Source organism: Schistocerca nitens, chromosome 9 (assembly GCF_023898315.1).
Source record: "Schistocerca nitens isolate TAMUIC-IGC-003100 chromosome 9, iqSchNite1.1, whole genome shotgun sequence".
Lineage (NCBI taxonomy): Eukaryota > Metazoa > Arthropoda > Insecta > Orthoptera > Acrididae > Schistocerca > Schistocerca nitens.
The window spans coordinates 280,770,436-280,796,153 of NC_064622.1; the positions used below are offsets into that span (position 1 = coordinate 280,770,436).

At 44.6% G+C, this 25,718-nt stretch overlaps 1 protein-coding gene and 1 pseudogene across 1 annotated transcript in view; one reads left to right on the plus strand and one right to left on the minus strand.

Moving 5' to 3' along the window:
- Window positions 1-7,677: 7,677 nt before the first annotated feature.
- On the minus strand, window positions 7,678-7,795 carry LOC126204753 (5S ribosomal RNA; annotated as a pseudogene).
- Window positions 7,796-11,744: 3,949 nt separating this feature from the next.
- Window positions 11,745-25,718, plus strand: part of LOC126203129 (uncharacterized) — a 124,930-nt gene continuing 110,956 nt past the window's right edge. The window contains exon 1 of the mRNA XM_049937377.1: window positions 11,745-11,901. Within this exon, the coding sequence (XP_049793334.1) occupies window positions 11,896-11,901 (6 nt within the window). The 5' untranslated portion in view covers window positions 11,745-11,895. The remainder of the gene's footprint in view (window positions 11,902-25,718) is intronic.

The window sequence follows — 25,718 nt, forward strand, 5'->3', positions numbered from 1 at the left end:
ACCTTCCTTTTATTTCCGTAACTGCTTCTTCGGCGTATAGATTGAACAGCAGGGGCAATGGACTATATCCCTGCCGTACCCCCATTTTATTCCGAGCACTTCGTTCTTCGTCTCGCACTCTTATTGTTCCCTCTTGGTTCTTGTACACATTGTATATTACTCATTTTTTCCTATAGCGTAACCCTATTTTTCTCAGAATTTAAAACATCTTGCACCATTTTATATAGTCGAGCGCCTTTTCCAGGTCGACAGATCGTATGATCGTGTCTTGATTTTTCTTCATTCTTGCTTCCATTACCAACCGCAATGTCAGAATTGCCTCTCTGGTGCCTTTACTTTTCCTAAAGCCAAACTGATATTCATCTAACACACTCTCAGTTTTGTTTTCCATTTTTCTGCGTATTGTTCTTGTCAGAAACTTTGATGCATGAGCTGTTAAGCTGATTGTGCGATAATTCTATCACTTGTCGGCTCTTGCAATATTCGGAATTGTGTGGATGATGTTTTTCCGAAAGTCTGATGGTATGTCGCCAGACTCATACATTGCACACACCAACGTGAATAATCGTTCTGTGCCACCTATATTAGAAATTATGATGGAATGTTATGCCTAATTCGATCGTAAGTCTTCCAAAACTAACTTAAAATTCTGATTCTAATTCAGGATACACTATCTCTTCTATATCCACTACTCAAATGTTCAAATGTGTGTGAAATCTTATGGGACTTAACTGCTAAGGTCATCAATCCCTAAGCTTACACACTACTTAACCTAAATTATCCTAAGGACAAACACACACACCCATGTCCGAGGGAGGACTCGAACCTCCGCCGGGATCAGCCGGATAGTCTATGACAGCAGCGCCATAGACCGCTCGGCTAATCGCGCGCGGCTATATCGACTACTGTTTCTTGTACTATCACGTTATTAGAGGTCATCGCAGTCTTCAATGTACTCTTTCCACCTATCCGCTCTCTCCTCTGCATGCAGCTGTAGAATTCTAATTGCACTCTTAATGTTACCAGCCTTGTTTTTAGTTTCACCGAAGGTTAATTTCACCGAAGGTTCCTGAGTCAGTCCTTTCGACAATCACTTATTTTTTAATTTCTTCATATTTCTCCTGCAGCCATTTTGCTCTAGTTTTTCTGCACTTTCAGTTTATTTCATTCCCAAAGGACTTGTATATCTGCATTCCTGAATTTCACTGAATATTTTTGTACTTCCTTCTTTCATCGATTAACTGAAGTATTTCTTGTGTAGCCCTCGGTTTCATCGCAGCTGCCTTCTCTGTACCAACATTTTTCTTTCCAACTTCTCTGATTGCCCTCGCCTATCAAGCTATTCCTTATCACATTATCTATACCATCAGAGAACTTCAAGAATATACCTTCATTGCCGGCCGCGGTGGTCTCGCGGTTCTAGGCGCGCAGTCCGGAACCGTGCGACTGCTACGGTCGCAGGTTCGAATCCTGCCTCGGGCATGGATGTGTGTGATGTCCTTAGGTTAGTTAGGTTTAAGTAGTTCTAAGTTCTAGGGGACTGATGACCACAGCAGTTGAGTCCCATAGTGCTCAGAGCCATTTGAACCATTATACCTTCATTCCTTAGTACTTCCGCATCCCACTGCTTTGCGCATTCGTTTTTCCTGACTAGTCTATTAAGCTTCAGCCTTCTCCTCATTACTGTATGGTGATCAGAGTTTATATCTACTCCTCGGTACGCCTTACAAACTAATATCTAATTTCGGAATATGCCTGACGATGGTGTAACCTAACTTAATTCTTGCCGTACCTCCCGGCGTTTCCCAAGTACACCTCCTCCTCTTGTAATTCTTGAACAGAGTATTCGCTATGTCTAGTTGAAATTTAACACAGAACTCAATTAGTCATTCTCTTCTCTCATTTCAACTGCCAAGCCCACAATCTACCGTAACTCTTTCTTCTACTCCTTCCCCTACAACCGCATTCCTGTCCCCCATCACTATTACATTTTCATCTCTCTTTATGTATTCCATTACCCATTCAATGTCGTCATATACCTTCTCTATCTCCTCATCTTCGGCTTTAGACACCGGCTTGTATAAGTGAACTATTGTTGATGGTGTTGGTTTGCTATCGCTTCTGATGAGAGCAACCCTATCAATGGACTGTTCACAGTAACTCACTCTCTGCCCTATTGTATGGTAGTGAAACATGGACTTTGGAAAAACCAGAACAGAAGAGAATTGAGATGTGGCATTACAGAAGAATATTGAAAATTAAATGGACTGATGAGGTAAAGAATGTGGAAGTTCTCTGTAGAATCGGCGGGATAAGGAATATATGGAATACAATGACACGAAGAAGGGGCAAGATGGTAGGATACGTGTTAAGACATCGGGGAATAACTCCTATGGTAGTAGGGGGAACGGTAGAGGGTAAAAACTGTAGAGGGGAACAGAGATTGGAATACACCCAGCAAATAATTGAGGACGTAGGTTGCAAGTACTACTCTGAGATGAAGAGGTTGGCACAGGAGAGGAACTCGTATCGAGCCTCATCAAACCAGTTAGAATACCAATGACTAATAAATAAATGAATAAAAATAAAAAAGTAAAAAATTAACTTGTGATCTTGCAATGCCGATCACCTAAATATGTTACCTAGTCGAATGTACTCCCTAAATTTCATTACTATATATTAATTATTTTTTGATGTTGCGATTTTTTACCGTCAGTATAAATTGCTTCCTCCTGCGTATATCTCGCGGAAAGACCATTAAGATATAATTAGAGAGATTCGAGACCACCCTAGGCTTACCGGCAATCGTTCTTCCCGCGAAGTATTTGCGACGGGAACAGGAAAGAGAGGAAATGATAGTGGTAAAGAAAGCACCCTCCGCCACATCACTAGGTGGCTTGCGGAATATGGATGAAGAAAATGAAACAACGATCAAGTAATATTTACTTTTGGGTTATACTAAAACGTGAGAATGATATAATAATTTTTGCTATTTGTGATTGAACTTTTATAAAGTGCATATATGTAAACTGAAGCGACCAGTTAAAATATCTACCAAGGCAGGGTTTCGAACCCACGTCTCCTGCTCGCTAATCGCTATGCCACCGCAGGACACGCGCTTTGTACAATTACACGGACAACACTATCACTCCTCCCTCCTCAATCCAAACGGCCATTCACGCCTCAACCCACTTGAAATTCCCACTAGACTCGAGCGGGATTAGTGAGCAGAAGACCGAGGTTCAAATCCTGGCGTTGGTACAAATTTTAAATCGTTGCTTCAGTCTGCATGTATACGTTATAGATGTTTCAACCTTGAAAAAGGTCTCTGGAACCCACCCTCTCTTTTGGCCGGCCGAAGTGGCCGAGCGGTTCTAGGCGCTACAGTCTGGAACCGCGCGACCGCTACGGTCGCAGGTTCGAATCCTGCCTCGGGCATGGATGTGTGTGATGTCGTTAGGTTAGTTAGGTTCAAGTAGTTCTAAGTTCTAGGGGACTGATGACCACTGCAGTTAAGTCCCATAGTGCTCAGAGCCATTTGAACCATTTTGAACCCTCTCTTTTCATCTCCTCCTGGCCACCATTCTGTCCATCTCTTCCTATCCCACTCTCTGCCCATCTGCTCCTCCCCCTTTGTCCATCTGCTTCTTCCCCCAGTGGCCATCTCCTTTCCTCTCCTCTTCTCTTTCTCCATCCATCCCCACCTCTTCCCTTTCTCTGTCGATTTCCTGCTGCCCCTTGCACAGTACATCTCCTCCTTCTCCCTGTATTTGCCCACCTGTTCCTCCCCATTCTCTGTCTATTCCCTCTTGTTTCCCTTCTCTATCCATCTCCTCCTCCCCCCTCTCTCTGTCCATTTCATCCTACACTTATCTCTCCCCATCCCCTCCTCCTCCTTTCTATCCCCTCTTCCTCCCCCTCTCTGTCAGTCTGTATGCTCTTTCCTCCTCTCTGTCTGTCCAGTTGCTCCTTTCCTTGACCCCTCTCTGTCCATCTCCTTCTCCTCCCTTCTCTCCACGTTATCACACCCACCCCAGTAAGAGTTTGGTGGTTCTTACTGCCACACTATTATATTCCAAATTGTAACTAATATGTTTAATGAATTTGGTTTACGTCATTCCAGGATGAGCTTTTTACCTGTGCTTTCCCTGCGTATGCACATGTCAGATATACTTCACATATATTTAACATATTTCATAAGTACGGAGGTGGTTTGAAAAGTTCTCGGAACGAAATAGAAAAAAAGTACTTATATCACTGATACAGTTTTATTTTTCAGTGTAATCTCCTTGCAGATTAATACACTTGGTCGAACTATGTTGCAGTGCCTTCATCCCATCTCGAAAATGAGTTTCGTCCAGGCCTGCAAAATGTTTGTCAACTCTGCCTATCAATTCTTCGTTTGAAGTGAATCTTCGTCCACCAAGAAAAATTTTCCGTTTTGGGAAGAGATGGAAGTCTGACGGAGCCATATCAGGTGAATAAGGTGGGTGTACCAACAAATCATACCTTAGTTCGTGTAATTTTGCCATGGCGACGGCATGCGTTTTTGATCCAGCGTCAAATATTGCGGCACCCAACTTGCGGATAATTTTTCTTTTCTAATTCTTCAGTTAAAATCTGATATACCCTTTCAGATGACATCTGGCATGCATGAGCAAATTCATGCACTTTCAATCGACGATCCTCCATGACCATTTTGTGCACTTTTCCAATGATTTCTGGAGTAGTGACACATCTGGGCCGACCACTACGCGGATTATCATCTAAGCTCTCCCGACCAAATTTAAATTCATTTGTCCACTCGCCAACAGTTGAATATGAAGGAGCAGAGTCCCCCAGTGGAATCTGGAAATCGGCATGAATGTCCTTTGCTTTCATACCTCTCTTTACGAAGTACTTAATAACTGCTCGAATTTCGATTTTTTCCATCTTCGCAAATCAATACGCGGGAACAACAACAGAACCACGTCACCGCCACAGCTGTCTTCCAAGAGCACTAACGTGGTACGTATTTACAGGCAACAGTCCAATGAATATGACGTGAACGACTCGTTGCGCTAGCGCTAACCTCTCGTGGTGATTCCGAGAACTTTTCTTTTTTTTCCTTTATTGTTCTTCATTGTTGTTTGTTTTCCTTTTTTCCTTTATGCTGCTGGCAGCAGAATATGCGCTGCTCTTCAGCCGAAAGACATTAATCACACAATAGCAGACATTTAAAATAACATAAAGGAGAGAATATAGTGTACATCGATATAAAAAATGGGAACATCATAGAAGAGAACAAAAAAGGGGGTGATTGTAAAATGAAGATAAAAACCATAAAAAATTAGCGCACACAAAACAAAACCACACACTGGATCGATAGACGGCATAGCACAGAACAATCACTGATAATAACACTATGTACAAGTCCAGCACACAGTTAAAACAATAGCTCTTGACACACAGAAGAACACAACACTGATGTAGTACACAGATGACGATGAGCAAACAGAGAGGATCTGCCAGCAGCATAAAGACGAGGGAGGAGGGAAGAAGGAGGGGATGAGAGGGGGAGGAGGGAAGAAGGGAGGGAGGGTAGAAGATGGGGGGAGAGACAGGGGGGCGCGACGAAGAGGGCTGGGGAGGGGAGGACATGGGAGGGAAGCAGTCGAGGAGGGGTTGCAGGAACTCAGGGAGGGAAGGCGAAAAATCCGCTCTGGGAGAAGAAGGGGAGAGGAAAAAGTGGGTCCTGGGGAGGGGGGAAACAAGACCAGGTTACAGTTGGAAGGAAGGGTAGATGTCACAGCAAAGTTCAACATCCAGGAGGGGGAGGTGATGAAAATTGCCCTGATGGAGGAGATGGAGGTTGTGGAGGTGGATAGAGGGAGGGTTACAGCAATAGAGGCGCGGCAATGGGTGGGAGATGGAGAGGAAGGAGGAAACCAGGCAGTGGGGGGGGGGGGGGGGGGACCAAGCCTGCAGACAGTGTAAAGAATGTGGAGATGTTGGAGGAAAAGGAGGAGGTGGGGGAAGGGGATGAGGTTATACAGGAGGCGTGTGGGGGAAGGAAGGTGGATACGGAAGGCAAGGCGGAGCGCATGACATTCGATGATTTGGAGGGCCTTGTAAAAGCGGGTGGGTGCGGAGATCCAGGCAATGCTGGCATAAGCGAGGATAGGATGGATGAGGGATTTGTTGGTGTGGAAGATGGTGGAAGGATGCAATCCCCATGTCTGGCCAGACAGGAGTTTCAGGAGGCAGAGACGGGAATGGGCTTTCTGCTGGATGGTCAGGAAGTGAGGGGCCCAAGTGAGGTGATGGTCGAGGATGAGGCCAAGGTATCTCAGGGTGGGGGTGAGCTGGATGGGACGACCATAAATGGTGAGGTAGAAGACAACTTTTCAAATCCTCCTCGTATATGTATACATATTTCAGCTATACCTCTAGTGAGTTTTGCCCTGCAGTTTCATTTTTACACAGCTCAATGCTTATGACACCGTACCTTTTGAATTATATGTCGTAAACCGACGTATTTTTGTTGGTACATTCTGTGGGATATGTGAATACTGTCAGAAAATTGCGTTACGAAAGCAATTAGTAGTAAGGTAGTAGTAAATTAAAACGTCACACTTCACTCGGCAGTGTTACTACTTGTACAATGAAAATGTAGTAAGTAAATGTACCTTCATAATTTTGTGGGAGTTGTCAGCGGGAAAAACATTTTGTGAAGGTTTAGAATTATGTGTAAAGTTTGTTATAAGTCGCTAACGGCTCTCACTCTCAAATACTGGATGAATAAAGTATTGATATTAGTGTGTCGTGGGCTACACTGCTTTTTCACACCCACCTCTTTGACATATATGTGGTTATAACCCCCACAGCTGTTCTTTCTACATAGCAAGTGATATGTGTACCAAGTTTGATTGAAATAGTTCCATTGGTTTAGGACGGGATGTGGAACATTCATATATACATACATACATAAATACATTTTTATAATATGTATGGATTTCGTTACTGACTAGATGTGAAGCTTTCCTTTTTGTCTTATAACATGTTGGTGTATATTGATGTTTTTATTTACGTATACTATAGAGAGGACAAGTATACGTGTGGTTCAGTAGAGCTGAGGCAGTAATTTTACGCCCGTCTATTTCTTAAACTAATTGTGTGATTTCAGAGCCATATCCAGCCGACAACTTCGGCTGGAGCGCGCTGCAATGGGATATACAATATTGAGACACACGTACCGTGAGCACAAACCGGATCGTTTCTGAGCGTTCATCAGCATGGCGGAGATGAAATCACGGCGTTGCAGGATGAATGCCACGACTCGTGTGACGACGGGCTAAGAGACAATTCTTGCGTCATTGAGTGCCGCCACTGTAGATGTGCTGGTACATTACGTATCCTCCGCCACACTTTCGGAGTGAGTACATCTGTAGACGTCTACGGAAAATCTCATAGAGTTCTCAGTCCTATGCACCGGGACATTTATGTAAATTAAACTGAAGTCCACTCAAACAGGTCATGAAGACACGACGGTACCGACCGGCCGCCGTGTCATCCTCAGCCCCCAGGCTTCACTGGATGTGGATACGAAGGGACATGTGGTCAGCACACCGCTTTCCCGGCCGTATGTCAGTTTACGAGACCGGAGCCGCTACCTCAAGGAAGTAGGTGCACACCGCTTGCCAACAGCGCTGGGGAGACTGGATGGTCACCCATCCAAGTGCTAACCGAGCCTGACAGCGCTTAACTTCGGTGATCTAAGGGGAACCGATATTATCACTGCAGCACGGCCGTTGGCCTATATTTATGTAGACTGCATGGTGAAAGAAGTGAAGCATCAAGAAGACTTGGTCGGATGTCAATGTAACTTTGTACGCATACACATCATCAGCGGTTATGTAAGTAATTAAGAGTTGCAATTCCTGTTGGAGGAAAAGGAGGAGGTGGGGGAAGGGGATGAGGTCATACAGGAGGCGTGTGGGGGAAGGAGGGTGGATACGGAAGGCAAGGCGGAGCGCATGACATTCGATGATTTGGAGGGCCTTGTAAAAGCGGGTGGGTGCGGAGTTTAGTGTTGTTCGGGTTTAGTATTGTTACCAGGCCTGGTAGGTTATATAAAGGCTGTGAACAGCGTCATATGCTGAGTGATCACTCTGAAGAACATGGAGATATCACGCACTCGGGCGAGACGACGTTATCAGTAGCTGACTGAGTTTGAATGGGGCCTCATAGTGTTTCCACATTTGACCAGCTGGTCGAATCGGGCAGTACCCAGATTTTTGTGGAATTCGGACATGGCAATGGTATGATGCTGGTTTACACACGAGGGCGGTGATACTCGTCGCCATCACATCCGACCACCTCCCAGAGGAGGATCGCCGCTGTGTGCACCAAGCACGTCATAAACCCATTCGAAAGGTAGTAACACACTTACTGCAACATTTAATTTCATCCCACACCATTAGTTGGAGACTAACAGCAGCTGGACTAGGGAATTAACGTCCCACAAACGGCTGCGTTATGGGTGGTTCTGTGACTGGGAAACATGGATTTCTGATGAATGGCGTCACATTCTGTTCAACGATGAATAGTGGTTCTCCACTACTCAGGATTACAGTGGTCGGTAACTACGGTATCGTCCTTAAGCCTCTCAAGAGACTGTAACATGATGCCATTTTTCAATAGGACAATGCTTATGCACACATTCTAGGCTTCCCTATGAACTGTCTGCATGATACTGAGGTATTTCCGTGGCCAGTAAGACCGAGGTTCCTGACAGGACATGTATGGGGTCAGCTCTTACGTCAATTCCGTCCCAGTGCTAGTATCCAGGATATCAAACACTAGTCACAGGAGTTCTGTGGCAGCCTGGCTCAGGAGAGGACACAATGAGTTTCCAGACATCCTTGCCAACTAAAGTAGGCTCATACTACCACGCTCTTTGTAAATTTGTCTCGATTTCGTAATCACTGCAATAACATACCCTTCTCGACGTGTGAAGTTTCATTTCGCTTCCTCTTTCCGTTCTGAGTGCTTCACTTTTTTTCTGATAGGCAGTGTACATCGTGAATGGTCCAGTAACACATCCTTCAAAATACTGGGTGTCCCAGAAGCCTTTTCCTGATTACAGACATTCACAAGGCTTAAAATATGACACATAGACAAACACGTTTTGTCTTGAATTGCATGTGGCAGATTCAAGTTTTTGTGTACATACGTACTTACTGTTGCTTTGTTTGTTACAGGGCCCAGCGTCGTAACGTAAGCGGAATCGGACATCAATTGCAAACATGTACTCAAACAAGGAAAGGTCCAATGTTTCCTTCTGGTATCATGAGACGCAGTCACCAAAAGCAGTCCAGAGAAAACTGGAGACGGTATACCACTGGCAGGCCTTTACCTAGAGCGCAGACAATAGACAATTCAGACAGTGATGTATGCCCTCCTGCGAAGTCCCAAGAAGTCATTCCGCAGAGCCTCATGTGAGTTGCAATTTTCGATGACATCATTGCGACATATCCTACATAAACAACTTCTTTTCCGTGCCTATAAGTTCCAGATCGTGCAGTCCGTCCATCCAACGGATTGCCGTGTTCGTTATGACTGTGCTGTTGCCATGATGGCTGAGATTGAGGAAGATTATGAGTGTCCGAAACGTGATCTTTTCCCAGATGAGACCAAATTTCATTTGAACGGTGTTGTCAACCGACACAGTGCTTTGATGTGGGTGTCTGAGATCCCACGCTGTGTCAGAAGCTATCAGAGATAGCCCTAAGTTAAACATGTGGGGCTATTTTCTGCAAATAAAATCATAGTAACTTTCTTCTTCAGTGAAACGACAATCACACCCAGTACCTATCTTGACATGTTGCAATTATTTGTCTTGCCACAGAGTCAGGAAATTCCGGACCTAATTTTCCAGCGAGATGTTGCGCCACCTCATTGGGGTTTGATGTTTGTGCACATTTGGATACAACCTTTCTCGGAAATGGATCGGAATTGGTGGTCCCATCAACTGGCCTCCGCGATCGCCATCCGTGAGACAACTTGATTTCTTCCTTTGGGGATATTTCAGGACCAGGTTTAGCAAACACCAGCGAACGACATCGTAACGTTACGGTGTAGAATTACTGACATCGTAACATCCATACCTCACAAAGTGTTGACCAACACATGGGTGAAATTGGAATTTCGCTTGAGTATCTTGCGTGTCAACGAAAGGGCCACACTTCACAATTTATTAATTGTGTGTGTGTGTACATAAAGCTTGAATATGTTACCTGCATTTCAAGATAAGAAATATGTGTCTGTGTGAGCCAAAGAAACTGGTACACCTGTCTAATATCGTGTAGAGCCCCCCGAAAACGCAGAAGTAGCGCAACAGGACATGGCATGGACTCGACTAATGTATGAAGTAGTGCTGGAGGAAACTGACACCATGAATCCTGCCACAGGAGTACGAGGGGGTGGAGATCTCTTCTGAACAGAGCATTGTAAGTCATCCCAGACAGGCCCAATAATGTTCATGTCTGGGGAGTTTGGTGGTGGGCAGAAGTGTTTAAACTCAGAAGAGTGTTCCTGGAGCCACTCTAGCAATTCCAGACGCGTGGGGTGCCTCACTGTCCTTCTGGAATTGCCCAAATCCATTGGAATGCACAATGGACATGAATGGATGCAGGTGATCAGACAGAATGCTTACGTACGTGACACCTGTCAGAGTCGTATCTAGACGTATCAGGGGTCCCATATCACTCCAACTGCACACACCGCACACCATTACAGAGCCTCCATCAGCTTTAACAGTCCCCCGCTGACATGCAGGGTACATGGATTCTTCACGTTTTCTCCATAACCATAGACGTCCATACGCTCAACACAATTTTAAACGAGACTCATCCGACCAGGCAACATGTTTCCAGTCATCAACAGTCCAATGTCGTTGTTGACGGGCCCAGGCAACGCGTAAAGCCATAAAAGATACACGAGTGGGGCTTCGGCTCCGAAAGCCCATATCTATGATGTTTCTTTGAATGGTTGACACGCTGACACTTGTTGATAGCCAGCACTGAAACCTGCAGCAGCTTGCGGAAGGGTTACACTTCGGACACGTTGAACGATTCTCTTCAATCGTCGTTGGTCCCGTTCTTGCAGGATCTTTTTCCGGCCGCAGCGGTGTCGGAGTTTTGATGTTTTACCAGATTCCTGACATTCACGGTACACTCGTGAAACGGTCGTACGGAGAAATCCCTGCTTTATCGCTACCTCGGGGATGCTGTGTCCCATCGGTCGTGCACCGATTATACCACCACGTTCAAACTCACTTAAATCTTGATAATTTGCCATTGTAACAGCAGTAAGCGATTTCAGTGTGCCAACAGTTGTCTTATATAGGCCTTGCCGACCGCAGCGCTATATTCTGCCTGTTTACATATCTCTGTGTTTGAATACGCATGCCTATACCAGTTTGTTTGGCGCTTCTGTGTATTTTGTACCTTAAGCATGTTTGTAATCAACGAAAGACTTCTGGGATACCCTGTATTGCCCGTGAGCAGCTATTGTATCGACCTTTATTGGAAGAGATATTCATAACTTCTGGCCACGCAGTCTCTATCGTTGCAGGGGCGTGAAGCGACAACACTCGCTTCGGGGTGCAAATTCATTGCCGAGTTTCCCGCCCTTCGCCATTCCCCTGTAGACTGGGCGGGCCTTAGTGAGTGCGGACTTTAGGCAGGGCCGCGTGTCCCCGGGCCTTTCTCCGAGCAGGCAGGGCCAGCTCAGCTCGGCTCACCTGTTGGTGGCGATCCCGCAAAGCGGCCAAGGCCACCATAGGCCAAAGCTTTCCCTGCTGGAGCCGCGCCGGCGGCGGCGCAGTCTCTAGCTGAACACCCTCCAGACAGCATGCACGTGAGTACCGCTCCGCCCCAGCACCTCTTCTCTCACTCATCTACCGCAGCCAGCCGATGGACAGTGCTGTGACGCGCCTCAACAAGTTTTCTCATCTGATTTAATCCACTGCCACGGCGCTCAGTCACAATTATTCTGGATACAATGGCACCATCTCGCCACGTGTCGTATTATCTTAATTAATATTTCACGCACCACTGTCTTCATTTCCACTCAACTTTACTGCATTGGTGACAATTGCATTTATTATATGTGTATCCCGACAAAGCTGCAATTTGGTCATTTTTACGCTGTTTTAGTATTCCGCGTCTAGTTTCGAGCATGGTTCACTTTCAAACGGTCCCCTACAAAATCAGGACACTACAAACATAACTATGAGCGGATAAATTTACATTTGTTGCATAGTATGTAAACTATTTACTTTCGTTTGCGAGATCGTTCGCGTTATTTATCAATTATTCTACTTTGGCATATTTATAAATTCGCAGTTATGGTGTTACCGATCTATCTTTATGGCAGAGATATAATATGTGATTACTTTTCATTATCTTTGATGAAAGTAGATTTTTATTGAATTGAAATTTGGGGCTGTTTTCAGTTCTGCGTTATCTATGTACTCAGAAGAACTTCGCCAAAATTCTCAATATACACTTCATTTGGAAGTGCGGGTTTTTCATTAAAAATATTATTTGGAATTTTTTAAACATGTGTAGATCTCTTTCTTCTCCAGACTGTTCATATAGCTCTCCTTTTCTACCCTATAAAGAATTAAAAGATTACTGGTTGCGTCTGCAGTACAATATTGTTCCTGCCTAAGATGCGTGCTAACTGTGCAGAACTTGTTTATATGTTCTTTATATTCTGTACTAAGTGTTCACCACTTTTATCCGATACAGAAAGCGTCGCTGTTGCTGTATTTAATTTCAAATTTTTCTGAATGGTCGTTTTTTTAGTTTTGTCATTTCTGTATATTTTGTTCGTTGGTAATTTATTTTCTGCGCAAAAGCTAGTTTTAAGATCGATATTGATCGTAGAGGGATACCAAGAGATGAATACAGTAAGCAGATTCAAAAGGATGTAGCACGCCTCAGTGCCTCGGAGATGAAGCGACTTGTACAGGATAGAGTAGAATGGAGAGTTACATCAGAACAGTCTTCGGATGGGGGCCATAACAACAACGTTAAGAAAGGTGTAATATATTTTTTATGAAAAAAAGTTAATTTGCAGTGTGATCTATTTCGGAATATAGCATTTCCACCATCAGACGGCACCCATTGTGGTAGTGCACGCCTATATCAATACAAAACTATTTGCCACTGCGTCACTGAAATCAGAAATAGGCGCAGTATATCCAGAACACAGGAGTTGAAAACTTTGCTGGCGGAAATATGAGACGGCATGTGAATAAGGTCGCAATGACTTCTGGTTCAAATAACATAATATGACACCTTATCTTAACGGAACAACTCCCTAGTGCTTTCTGGGGAGTGTCGTTCGACCAATACCAGAAAAAAAGAAACAAGTGAAGAAAGGAAGCAGGGGCTTGTAACGTGTTTAGGAGTTTATACAGCAATTTTGAGACAGGCAATAGTATTGTATATGGATCCTGTGGAGAATACAGGGAAGACTACCGATAATTCATGAGAAGGACCAATTATTTTTGAAACTACGTAGACTTTTAGCTTTTCTTATTTTGCGAGGTCAGCTACGTCATAGGCCCGCATCTCGTGGTCGTGCGGTAGCGTTCTCGCTTCCCACGCCCGGGTTCCCGGGTTCGATTCCCGGCGGGGTCAGGGATTTTCTCTGCCTCGTGATGGCTGGGTGTTGTGTGCTGTCCTTAGGTTAGTTAGGTTTAAGTAGTTCTAAGTTCTAGGGGACTGATGACCATAGATGTTAAGTCCCATAGTGCTCAGAGCCAGAGCCAGCTACGTCATAGACAAATATTTATAACACAAATATGACGTAAACTTTTGTACCGTGAGGAAGGACAAAAAATTATTTACAATGTAAGGGGTGGCCGTCTCGAGAACGCTTTTCGTCCACGAATGCTGTATTTATGGACAGATAATATTGTGATTGTGATTGCTCAGGGTCCTATGAAGCGGAGAAATCGCATGGAAAAAAAAGAACACACGTAACTCCAATGAGTAGAAGGAGTAATATGATCGTACAGTGCTGTCTGTATAATGTTTTGCTGGTAATGAATGTTTCAGTTAAATGTTAACGGTCTTTTATTATTTTCTATGTAGCCAGAGAAAGTACTGTTTAGTGTTCGAGGACTGTGACACAATGAAGTTTCCTATTCTATGTAATACGTACTAAATTACCACGACATGTTTTGATATTGTGCTTTCCTCATCAGGAGTCTTTTCCTCGTCATTTATTGCAGCTTTTTCAGTTCAATGGTATCTGCACAGATTTGAAATCATAATGAATTATATGATAAAGGGAACTTCTTAGTCAACCGTATTTAAAATTTCCTTACGCTCAATTCACAGATGAATAACGAGAAGCACCTATTCTCTCCGTGCGAGCTTCTGTCAGTCTGGCTTCATCTTTACGGCGAAAGGTGGAGGTTTGTAGAATTAACTACGTACACGCGCAGGCGGTATTATTTGTTTTCCTTTCAATCGAAGCGTAATACTTTCCGGTATCATTGTGCAGAGGTAGAGACAAGAGAATGGTGGAAAATGATTTTAGTTGGGTGGTTGGTTTGGGGAAGGAGACCAGACAGCGTGGTCATCGGTCTCATCGGATTGTGGAAGGATGGGGAAGGAAGTCGGCCGTGCCCTTTCATAGGAACCATCCCAGTATTTGCCTGGAGTGATTTAGGGAAATCACGGAAAACCTAAGTCAGGATCGCCGGACGCGGAAAATGATTTTAGTGTTCTACCGAAATTCATCGTTATTATTTAATTACTAAACAGTATATAAAACAACTAAACTATTATAATTTACTCCGTGTTATACATTGTTAATGACGTCTTACAATGCCAGTCACAATTAATCGCTATCGCAAGCGTTTATAGCGATGCTCTCAGTGCAGTAGCGTAATAAAAAGTTTTGAACTATTTTGTATGTCGGTCCCTTCCAGTACAGAAAAAAGTCAGGGTGGCACAGGATCACGTTATTTGCCGGTTTGTGAACAACTTGTACATTATTCTTTCACAGATTGTTGGTGGATCGATGTATTCAGTCATAAGTAAGCGACACTTTCAATAACGTTGGAAGCTTGCACTTTGATTTTTGTATGTCTTGTTTACGAGTACTGGAGAAAGTAAAACGCATCTTTCCTTTCAATATGTGTGCACTTTTTCGTAATTTCTGCTAAATATTGTATGATTTATTGGCGTGATCCCAAAATCTTCGACGAATAAACTCTGTTCAATAGTGCTTTTAGTCAATGATCTTACTTTTCATGTGATGCTTTGGTATGCATGAGACACACGTTATAAGCAGTTTTGGCCGTGGATTTTTAGCAAAGGGAAGAGTCTCGTGTACTAGATACGTGGCTCCACTTCAAAATGCTTACTACAAACTTTTATCACAGAAATATGTTATATAACCTTACAGAAAATATTAGAAAACATTTACAGTATTGCCAAGACAGACTGTCGTTGTGACTTGTTACTGTACGAGTAAAAAGAATCATATCACTCTTGTATAATTTACTTGCAAGCCTGTCGGCTGGTCTGCAGATAAGTTACGGCGTATTATCTACTATTCTTTCCTTATTATCATTCCTGTCTACTAAGGCAATATTTTGATAATAAATCTATAGCCTTAATCTATCTCCCACAGTCCAATAATAATGAAATACTGGAACACACAAATCGTACTCGAGTATCTTGGTAAAATACGACAAAAAAGGAAAATATGTTGTATAGTCAGTACTTAAGTAGCTGCGCCTTTGGCTTGCGTTCGATCCTTACTACCGTTCCATGTCCAATTTTTGTATCGCTCTCGTGTTCTGTTTTACAAAATCAAACGAAGCACACGTTTGGCGACACCGTCTCTGGTGGATCGCTTGAATTTTTTCATCATTTCTTAGCACAACCTATCCTGCAACAACTTTACAAGTTTTCAAAATAGTTTCTGAACACTGTATACAGCCAGCAAGTCCTACTGCAATTGCGTTGGGTACGAGTTTATGTACGTAGTGATATACAGTACACTGATGTCTTCGGTGATGGAAGCGAGACACAGGAAATGGAGAGAAATTGTGTTCCAATGGGAAGGACGGCGTCATGTAACTAAGTTGAAGTGAGAGGGACATTTTCCTTGCACTTGTGGTAGTAATTGGGTTGGATAAGTTGCAGGTAAGCATACTGGACAAAGAATTAATTATTCCCGAGGACACATCATGCTAATACCGTGTATGGGCTGTAGCCTTGATAGTGTCTTCATTTCGGCTACGAAGAGAGTCTACAAGTTTCATCAGGTACGTCATATCCAGCGACACCCGCCATTGATAATTAGGCCCCGTAGGAGCTAACAAATCGAGAGGATGTTGACTGCTACGTTTCATCTACCATTCCAAACAGTGAGAACACGACAGTTCCTTTCTGCTATTCGGTAACATGTCCATGTCAAAGAGTCTTACTGCACTTATTGCAGTCAGCCGACTGGAACATGCACTCCATTTCACCGCCTTAACATAAGTCAGCAGTGAATCGCTTAGTACCATTTCTACAGGCTGCTACGGTCGCAGGTTCGAATCCTGCCCCTGGCATGGATGTGTGTGATGTCCTTAGGTTAGTTACGTTTACGTAGTTCTACGTCTAGGGGACTGATGACCTCAGATGTTAAGTTCCATAGTACTTAGAACCATTTGAACAATTTTGAACCATTTCTACACAACATACAGCGCTCCAAAGCAAAATGTATTCTTGCAACTGGGTGTCTCATATTTAGTTGGTGAGTTTATTACAAAGGTGAATAACTGTTTGAGGGCATGATTGACTCTGTAGTGAGGACAAGGGGTGTTTTTTGCGGTCTTTAGTTAAATAATTTTTTATGTAACACATTGTAAGGGATCGTTTGGTGTGCGTTTGGAATAAGAAGGATCTACGAAGTATCTTCGGCAGTAAATAAGAAAAACGTTAGTAATTAGGTGGTCAATGGCTAATGGGAATATAGAGAAAGATATATCTATACATAAAAAAGAGAAATAGCCACGTGAGCCACGTAGTGACGAGTGCAAAATTCGTGCTGGTCCAGGACTCAAACGCCGATTTCTCTCTCTACACGAGCAGTCACTTTCAACACTTAAAAAAAAAAAAAAAAAAAAAAAAAGCAGAGATTGCTCCGTGGCCATTCAGGTACTTCAAAATATGAGAATCAAATAGCGACTATTGAATAAATTTGAATTTCTCTCTCAACTGCCCAACTCAAATTCCCAGCTAGTCGCATACTTCTCCTGTAGTGCCCCCTGTCCATTTTCCTCACTGGTCGCAGCATCTCACATCATTCCCACAAGATGTCGGAGTTGGGTATTTGGGCTGGATGGGAAGCATGCTCAGACAGCCAAATCAGGAAATCTGGGTTCGAGTCACCGTCCGGCACAAAGTTTCACTCGTCGCTATTGAAGTGTTTCAATGCTCTCATGCGCCAGACGTCGGTATTTCTCTTTCATCGAGTATATATAAGGGCGCAGAATCTTGAGTACGGCGTCACCACACATATAATAGAAAAAGAATTATGTTGGCGGAAAAACGAGAGTTGTTACAAGGAGTGTTCCATTCAAACCGACGGAACGTTGTCGCTCGCCGGGCGCTCGGTCACAGTAGCGGCAGTCCCAGTTCCGCTCTCTCCGCGAGCGGCAGCGACTGCCCCGTGCGTGTTAACTCGGAGCAGCGCTCTCCCGTCCCTTAATCGACGAGCGGATCGGCTGTGCTAACCCACGTTTACTTTCACGGCGCGACACGCCGGCACGAACTGCCGTGACGTAACGGTTCGCTGGCGTCCGTAATCGAACCCAGGGCCTTCGCGCCCGCCACCAAGCGACACCACTCTCAAACCAGCCAGTTCCGCGACCATCGGGAGCCGCAACACTACATTGTTAATGTCAGATACGGAAAGGACAGGAGATACAGAATTGGTTAACAGAACTACCATTCTATATCACATGTACTGACGAATGGCAGGCTTCCAGAATGCACTGATGAGCCAAAACATTATGACCAGCTGCTTAATAGCTTGTTTGTCCGTCTGTGGAACGAATTACATCACTGATTCTGCGTATCAGGGTTCGGACAGTTTGTTGGTAGGTTTGTGGACGTATGTGGCATTAGATGTCTACGCACAGGTCGTGTAATTAGCGTAAATAACGGCCCGCTGATTTACGTTCGCGATGATAGCGCCCGATTACGGCCCAGATGGCTTGCATAGGATGTACATCAGCCGAATTTGTCGCCGAGACATCAACCTGAGCTCACTACAATGCTGCTTAAACCACTGTAGCACGGTTCTGGCTCGGAGACACCGGCAATTATACTGCTGAAAGATGACGTCGCCATCGGGGCAGACACCAAGCATGAAGGTGGTTCGCAGCTGTCAGCGTGTCTTCGATTACTACCACGGGTATCATGCAGGAGAATGTCTCCCATAGAATAATACTGCTCCCACCAACTTGCAACCGCACCCTTCGAGCCGTCGTTCACCGCGATGACGGTGTTTGTTGTGACGACCAGCGGCCTAGTGTAGCAAAAATGTGATTCAGCCGAAGAGCCGACACGTTTCCATTGATCGGCGGTCGAATTCTGATGGTCCCGTGCCTAGTGCAGTTGTAATTGACGATGTCGTTGGGCCAACATGTGAACATTGAGCGTTGGTCTGCTGCAGAGCTCCATGTTCAACAATGTACGATGAACAGTGTGCTCCGAAACACTTTTGCGTGCACCAGCATTGTGCTCTTTCGGCAGAGGTGCCACAAATCACCATCTATCCTGTTTTCCACAGCAGACAAGCCTCCGGACCCCACGTTCGGTGAAGAGTCATCGACGTCCAACCGATTAGCGCCTAGTGGTTGTTTCACTGTCCTAGCTCTTTCCGTAAATGCTCACGACAGTAGAACATTCGACCAGCTTCGGCGTTTTCGAGACACTCGTTCACAGTTTCTGCGTAATAATAATCTTAGACTCTACATAATAGTAATCTTCCCTTTGTCAGAGTCGCTTAACTCAATGGATTTTTCCATTTGCAGCCCACATGTCCGCTAGGGTGCTGCCCCGTCCGTGTCTGCTCCGCTTCCATACTTTTGTTACCCTGTCACGTGCCCGCCAGGCCACCAGGCGGCATCCAACGTCGCGGTGGGCAGTGGTCATAATGTTTTCCAGAGTATATTGTCAGATTGATGACATGTAAGTCTCCAGTCAAAAAGTGTGTTTGAAGCGCCTCTTCACAGCAGTCTGTACTATGCGAGCGTTTATATCTCTGCATAACTACTGCACCCTGTAACCACTTGATCTTGTTTACTGTAGACAAGTCTTGATACCCTCTACAATTCTTACCTCCAACGCCCCCCCCCCCCCCCCCAATCCCGTCACCAAACTGACCATTCCTTGATGCGTCAGGATGTATCGTTTCAATTGATCCCTCCTATAAGTCAAACCGTGGCTTAAATGCTTAAATTTATCTCCCCAATTCGAATCAGTGCCTCCACAGATCAGTCCATCTAATCTTCAACATTCTTCTGTAGCACTACGTTTCAAAAGCTACTATTCTGTTTTTGTCTGCTCTGTTTATCATCTCTGTTTCACTTCCGAACAAGAATGGTTTTGTTCTAGCAGTAGTGGACACCAGAAGAAAAAAAGTGGTTCAAATGGCTCTGAGCGCTATGGGACTTAACTTCTGAGGTCATCAGTCCCCTAGAACTTAGAACTACTTAAACCTAACTAACCTAAGGACATCACACACATCGGTGCCCGAGGCAGGATTCGAACCTGCGACCGACACCAGAAGATCCTGAGGAAGATCCCAGCAGAGGGGTCGAAACTTCGACTATTTTAGAAGAAACATGATGCGGCCTAATAACCCAGAAGATTTTAACTTCAGTGACAACGGCCACGAAAGCCTGTAGACTTACATAAGAATGGTCGTTTCCAGAAATGCTTTTCTTGGTATTACCAACCTTCATTTTATATTCTCTTTACTCCTGCCATTGTTCGTTTTCTTGATGCGCTAATAGCAAACCATATCTACTAATTTTAGTGGCTTACATTCTAGACTACACTGCCTGACCAAAAGAAATGAGCGGACTATTGACACACAGTCAGTACGGATTTAGAAAACGTTGTTCTTGTGAAACACAACTAACTCTTTATTCATACGAAGCGTTCAATGCTATTGACAATGGATTTAAAATTAATTCCGTATTTCTAGATTTCCAGAAGGTTTTTGACACTGAACCTCACAATCGGCTTGAAATCAAATTGGATGCTTATGGAATATCGTCTCAGTTATGTGACTGGATTCGTGATTTCCTGTCAGTGAGGTCACGGTTCGTAGTAACTGACGAAAAGTCATCGAGGAAAACAGAAGTGATTTCTGGCGTTCACAAAGGTAGTGTTATAGGCCCTCTGCTGTTCGTTATCTGTATAAACAATTTAGGAGACAATCAGAGCCTCTGTCTTAGGCTTTTTGTAGATGGTACTGTCGTTTATCGATTAGCAAAGTCGTCAGAAGATCAAAACCAAGTGCAAAACGATTTAGATACTGTATGGTGCGAAACTTGCCAATTGACCCTAAATAATGAAAAGTGTGATGCCATCCACGTTAGCGCTAAAAGGAATTCGTTAAACTTCGGTTACACGATTAATGAGTCAAGTCTAAATGCCGCAAATTAACTAAATAACCAGCAATTACAGTTACGAACAATTTAAATTGGAAAGAACACATAGAAAATGCTGTGGAAAATGGCTCTGAGCACTATGGGACTCAACTGCTGTGGTCATAAGTCCCCTAGAACTTAGAACTACTTAAACCTAACTAACCTAAGGACATCACAAACATCCATGCCCGAGGCAGGATTCGAACCTGCGACCGTAGCAGTCGCACGGTTCCGGACTGCGCGCCTAGAACCGCGAGACCACCGCGGCCGGCAAAATGCTGTGGAGAAGGCAAATCAAAACACTGCGTTTTATTGGCTGAACACTGAGAAAATGTAGCAGATCTAGTGAAGAAACTGCCAACACTACGCTTGTCCTTCCCGTTTTGGAGTACTGCTGCGTGATCTGGCATCCTTACCAGATAGGATTAACGGAGTACATCGAGAAAGTCCAAAGAAGGGCAGCACGTTTTGTATTACCGACAAATGGGGGAGTGTCACGGAAATGATACAAGGTTTGCGGTGTACATCATTAAAACAAATGCGTTTTCGTTGCCGCCGAATCTTCTCATGATATTTCAATCACCAACTTTCTCCTCTGAATTCGAAAATATTTTGTTGACACCAACTTACCTAGGGGGGAAAGATCATCGTAATAAAATATGGGAAATCAGAGCTCACAACGAAAATATAGATATTCGTTTTTTCTGCGCGCTGTTAGAGTTGTGATAATAGAGAATTATTGTGAAGGTGTTTCAAATGTTCAAATGTGTGTAAATTCGTAAGGGACCAAACTGCTGAGGTCATCGATCCTTAGACTTACACACTACTTAAACTAACTTATGCTAAGAACAACACACACACCCATGCCCGAGGGAAGACTCGAACCTCCGGCGGGAGGGGCCGCACAGTCCGCGACATGACGCCTCAAACCGCGCGGTCAGTCCGCGCGGCGAAGTTGATTCGATGAATCCTCTGCCAGGTACTTAAATGTGATTTGCAGAGTATCCATGTGGGTGTACATCCAGAAGACATGATCGGATATTAATGTAAATTCGTTGATATCACACTACCGGCGAGTACGGAAGTGACTAGAGTAACAATTGTCTGTGACGGGTAGAACAGGAAGAAGAGTGCATTAGTGTTGTTACCAGGACTTGTAGGGTATATAAGGGATGTGGACAGCAGCAGGTGTTGAGTGATCACTGTGAACGACACGGAGATGCTGGTTACTCGTGTGAGATACCCTTATCAGCACCTGACAGTGTTTGAAATGGGCTTGGTTGTGGGTCTACATTTGGCCAATTGATGTAATCGTGCAGTATTCAATTTTGTGGAGTGTTTGGATGTGACGGTGGTCCGATATTGGACTGCATGAGAAAATGGGGGCAGGTATGCTCATCGTCAAGATCCTGGTCGACGAAGTATGACCACCACAAGAGAATACTGCAGTCTTGCGCACCAAATACACCGTTACCCCTTCACATCTACGCCAGCGATCCAAGAACAAGTAGCGTACTTCCTGCAATATCCTGTGTCATCCCTCTGGTTGGAGACCAGCGGCAATCTGGCTAGCGTATTACCTTCCAATGCCGTTCGCATTACCAATATAGCGAGGTCATGTTAGCTAATGATACAATGCCGGATCAATCAATTATCCAGATTGTTAACTCTGCTAAAAATGCTGCTGCCCATCTTCAGGAACCATATGTTAGTTTGGTCTCTCTTCAGACACCCCTCCGATGCGGTTGCACCTGTCGTACCGCTACGGCTATCTGTAGCACGCAAGGATTAATGACAGATATACTTGTAACCAAGTTGCATCGTCAGTGAGAATCAGCTATATTTGCTATCACAAGAAGGCGAGAGGGGCTACCCTTTAAAGTCAGAATTTTTGTGATGGAATTTCGAGGACATGTCTCTAGTGACGAGTGAAATAACGTCATAAGCGCATGTTAAAATCAATGCATCAATGACACTTAAGCAGAGCGGATAAAAATGCGTAGAGAGGCAAATGATATTGACATCGAAGGCGTTCTCTCCCGAAAGCAACAATATTTGTTGTGACACGCTTTCTTCCAGTGTAGAAAATGCTCAAAATAAATTTCATCTTCTTTGTGTGATGGAACAGAGCGATGTTAGAACTTTTTAGATGCATGACATAGTGAATTATCGGGCCAAGTGAAGTCCATCGGCGATTATTGTAGCAACTCTGGGTTGAGAGCTGTAAACAGTGACCCTAAAATCAGAATGCCTGGCCGAAAGTCATAAAATAATGTTTTAAAGTTTTGATTACAAGCACTAATAGTCAAAGTATATGAGTATACAATTCTGAAATGCGAAATCCATACGCTATAATGTGTATTGTGGTGGTCCCACGAAAAGTTTGATGTCAGACGGGCGAGGACCCCGGTAAGACAAAAGCTCTCCTTCCACATGCGCTACACGAGTAGCAGGATCCTAGCGAGAAACATCGGCCTTCTCAATCTTACGTAGTGTGGCAAGTGCGCCATGTTGGTGGTTCAGTATAAGCTACTCCAACTTCTCCTGGCGGCAGAATATTACGTTCCGTCTTCAAAAGACGCTACAAATCATACATACGATGGTCTTTCGGGAATTACAGAGCATTCGGGCAAAGATACAGCACAGCTACACTACTGGCCATTAAAATTGCTACATGAAGAAGAAATGCAGATGGTAAACGGCTATTCATTGGACAAATATATTATACTAGAACTGACATGTGATTACATTTTCAGTCAATTTGGGTGCATAGATCCTGAGAAATCAGTACCCAGAACAACCACCTCTGGCCGTAATAACGGCCTTGATACTACAGGGCATTGAGTCAAACAGAGCTTGGATGACGTTTGCAGGTACAGCTGCCAATGTAGCTTCAACACGATACCACAGTTCATCAAGAGTAGTGTCTGGCGTATTGTGACGAGCCAGTTGCTCGGTCACCATTGACCAGACGTTTTCAGTTGGTGAGAGACCTGGAGACTGTGCTGCCCAGGGCAGCAGTCGAACATTTTCTGTATCCAGAAAGGCCCGTACAGGACCTGCAACATGCGGTCGTGCATTATCCTTCTGAAATGTAGGGTTTCGCAGGGATCGAATGAAGGGTAGAGCCGCGGGTCGTAACAAAAAATGGTTCAAATGGCTCTAAGCACTATGGGACTTAACATCTGAGGTCATCAGTCCCCTAGAACTTAGAACTACTTAAACCTAACTAACCTAAGAACATCACACACATCCATGCCCGAGGCAGGATTCGAACCTGCGACCGTAGCGGCAGCTCGGTTCCGGACTGAAGCGTCTAGAACCGCTCGGCGACGGCCGCCGGCGGGTCGTAACACATCTGAAATGTAACTTCCACTGTTCAAAGTGCCGCCAATGCGAACAAGAGGTGACCGAGATGTGTAACGAATGACACCCCACACCATCACGCCGGATGATACGCCAGTAGGCGATGACGAATACACGTTTCCAGTGTGCGTTCACCGCGATGTGGCCAAACACGGATGCGACCATCATGATGCTGTAAACAGAAGCTGGATTCACGCGAAAAAATGACGTTTTGCCATTCGTGCACCCAGGTTCGTCGTTGAAAATGGTTCAAATGGCTCTGAGCACTATGCGACTTAACTTCGGAGGTTATCAGTCGCCTAGAACGTAGAACTAATTAAACCTAGCTAACCTAAGGACATCACATACATCCATGCCCGAGGCAGGATTCGAACCTGCGACCGTAGCGGTCGCTCGGCTCCAGACTGTAGCGCCTAGAACTGCACGGCCACTTCGGCCAGCATCGTCGTTGAGTACACCATCGCAGGCGCTCCTGTCTGTGATGCATCGCCAAGGGTAACCACAGCCTTGGTCTCCGAGCTGATAGTCCATGCTGCTGCAAACGTCATCGAACTGTTCGTGGAGATGGTTGTTGTCTTGCAAACGTCCCCATCTGTTGACGCAGGGATCGAGACGTGGCTGCACGATCCGTTACAGCCATGCGGATAAGATGCGTGTCATCTCGACTGCTAGTGATACGAGGCCGTTGGTATCCAGCACGGCGTTCCATATTACCCTCCTGAACCCACCGATTCCATATTCTGCTAACAGTCATTGGATCTCAACCAACGCGAGGAGCAATGTCGCGATACGATATACCGCAATCGCGATAGACTACAATCCGACCTTTATCAAAGTCGGAACGTGATGGTACGCATCTCTCCTCGTTACACGAGGCATCACAACAACGTTTCACCAGGCAACGCCGGTCAACTGCTGTTTGTATATGAGAAATCGGTTGGAAACTTTCCTCATGTCAGCACATTGTTGGTGTCGCCACCGCCGCCAATCGTGTGTGAATGCTCTGAAAAGCTAATCATTTGCATATGACAGCATCTTCTTCCTGTCGGTTAAATTTCGCGTCTGTAGCACGTCATCTTCGTGGTGTAGCAGTTTTAATGGCCAGTAGTGTATTTCGGAACAGCTACTCATTCTTCCTTTGTGCTCTGTATAGTGTAGGAGATTACATAGAACATTACGTACTCCAAACCCGGTCACCTGGTCAACGTAACAAGCTGTGACAGTGAAAGCGAGTGCAAGTCACATCTACTCCAAACTTCTAAGGCGTGATTCTGTTATTCCAGGCGTAAAATATTTGTCTCTAAGGCATGTTCGTGGCAGAGGTGTGACGAAAGCAGTCAAAGGCGTGCTTACTATTTGTAGTCGAACAGGTGCCGACTATTCTGTTGGTTTCTAGTGTGGGCTTACCGTGGTTCCCACGATAGTAATTGTCAGTCTTTATTCGAAATAAAGAGTTGGTAATTCAGATTACAATTGCAACAGATATACACTGTGTAGCCAAAAGATTATGACCACAGTTTTAACAGCGTCTTGACAACATAGCAGCGATTCAGCGTGACATGGATTCTACAAGTCCTTGGTAGGTTTTCGGAGGTATGCGGTGCCAGATGTCTAAGCACAG